Source organism: Branchiostoma lanceolatum, chromosome 7 (assembly GCF_035083965.1).
Source record: "Branchiostoma lanceolatum isolate klBraLanc5 chromosome 7, klBraLanc5.hap2, whole genome shotgun sequence".
NCBI classification, from domain to species: Eukaryota; Metazoa; Chordata; class Leptocardii; order Amphioxiformes; family Branchiostomatidae; genus Branchiostoma; species Branchiostoma lanceolatum.
The window spans coordinates 19486129-19487991 of record NC_089728.1 but is presented as its reverse complement, the minus strand read 5'-3'; the positions used below and the strand labels follow the sequence as shown (position 1 = coordinate 19487991).

The 1863-nt window shown below is 50.1% G+C and overlaps 1 protein-coding gene across 1 annotated transcript; it reads right to left on the bottom strand.

The window, feature by feature from the left end:
• Positions 1-406: 406 nt before the first annotated feature.
• On the bottom strand, positions 407-1330 carry LOC136438686 (collagen triple helix repeat-containing protein 1-like). Its single transcript, XM_066433600.1, has 3 exons — positions 1314-1330; positions 1001-1224; positions 407-570 (listed from the first exon to the last, which is right to left on the bottom strand). The coding sequence occupies exons 1-3, from the start codon at positions 1328-1330 to the stop codon at positions 407-409; spliced, it is 405 nt and encodes a 134-aa protein (XP_066289697.1).
• Positions 1331-1863: the final 533 nt, after the last annotated feature.

The window sequence follows — 1863 nt, the reverse complement described above, 5'->3', positions numbered from 1 at the left end:
AAAATGAGAAGCTCTACTAATGCATCTTTTGTCCTTTCCACCACCAGATATAGGGGTACACTTCAGGAAATACGTAAATGTATTTTCTAAAATAACGCGAGAAACAGTGAGACTGACCCAGGTCTTTAAAACTGCTTGGAGATTAGACTAGGCATGCGCGTTGACAGGAATTGTGGATAAAGAGGTCTCCTCTCAACCATTGTCTTTATTTGCATGACAATGTCCAGACGTGCTTTGTTTATGCCTTAGGGGCCGTCACCTTTGACAAATTGCCCACAATTACTGTCGCCGCGATTGCGTACTCGCAAGTGTGAACTAGCTTATAGGCAAAGGTTTAGAATCTACAGCAAATGCCGTTTCACAGTATCACATGACACAAACTGACCAATAGCAACAGACAAGCTCATTAGTCATTTCCGGTCGAAATGTTCAGTTCCTCCACGATAATCCTTGAGTAGGAGTTCAACCCCGTGTAGGCGTCTGAGTTCGGGTATGCCGGCGCCGCGCACTCGCCGACATTCAGGGCCACGGTCACAGGCCCGGCCGGCAGGTTGAAACACAGGCCGTCAACTACGAAAGACGAAAACCACATACGTTATACTTAGATAGGCACAAGGCACTACATTCCATACATTTCCATTTATATTTTGCTCTTCGTCTTTAGGAAAACTGATTCATGATCTGTTTCATTTCCGAACGGTTTACAAACATTGTATCCGATACCGAAGTTTCGACGTAATATTTGATATTTAAGAATGCCCGACTCCTTATCAATGGTCACATGATAGAAGACGGAAAGCCAACAAACTAGTGTGTGTAACCATTGCCGTTTTTCTTTGGTTCTTGTGATCTTTATGATACACCTTACAATTGTGTAAGGAATCTATATAGGTAATTTCCTTGGGATATACGAATTTCTGCCCTTTGAATTTGTTTTGGAATCGTCATTACCCGTTGTCCAAGATGTTGTGAGTTAGAACTAGAGTGTTTGATGGCTTACTTGTAGACACACGGTGGATGCTGATGCTGCCGGCACCGTTAGTTAACATGACACCGTCGATGGGGACAGGATCGCTGCACTCCGATCCGTTAAGCGTGAAGAACCAACGCTTGCAGCAGGCGGAGGCGGACAGAACTCTGAGGGCGCCGCTCCAGGTCAGACGGAGAGCGGATGTCGGGGACACCTTGTTGAACGCGCACTCCTGTGGTTGAGGATGGGAGAGGCTATTTTATGTCACTTAAAGACTTGAGCCTTTAAAAAGATAGAAAGATGCAATCTGTCGAGCTCCATCGGAAACCTTTTACGACTATACCTCAGCGAGCTCTTCATCTCTTCCTGTCTTCCATTACACCCACCAGGGTATATCTACGTCAAAAGGAGGTCATAAACACAAAGGAGAAAGTATAAGAACAAATACCACAATCTTCCCGGAGTCCACACCATTATTCAGGTTGTTCCAGGCACACTGCTTTATGTTCCCCCTGGCCGACAAGCCGGGAGACCCCGTCTCCCCCGCACTGCCCTTCTCCCCGGACGGTCCCTGTTCTCCTCGGTCTCCCTTCACACCGTCCCCGCCGGACGGCCCCTGTTCTCCTCGGTCTCCCTTCACACCGTCCCCGCCGGACGGCCCCTGTTCTCCTCGGTCTCCCTTCACACCGTCCCCGCCGGGCGGCCCCTGCTCTCCTCGGTCTCCCTTCACACCGTCCCCGCCGGGCGGTCCCTGCTCTCCTCGGTCTCCCCTAGCACCGTCCTGCCCGTTGTTGCCAGGGACGCCATTGTTGCCAGGGTTACCGGAGTTGCCAGGGACACCGTTGTTGCCAGGGACACCGGGTGACCCTTGAGGCCCGCTAACACAACTTCCG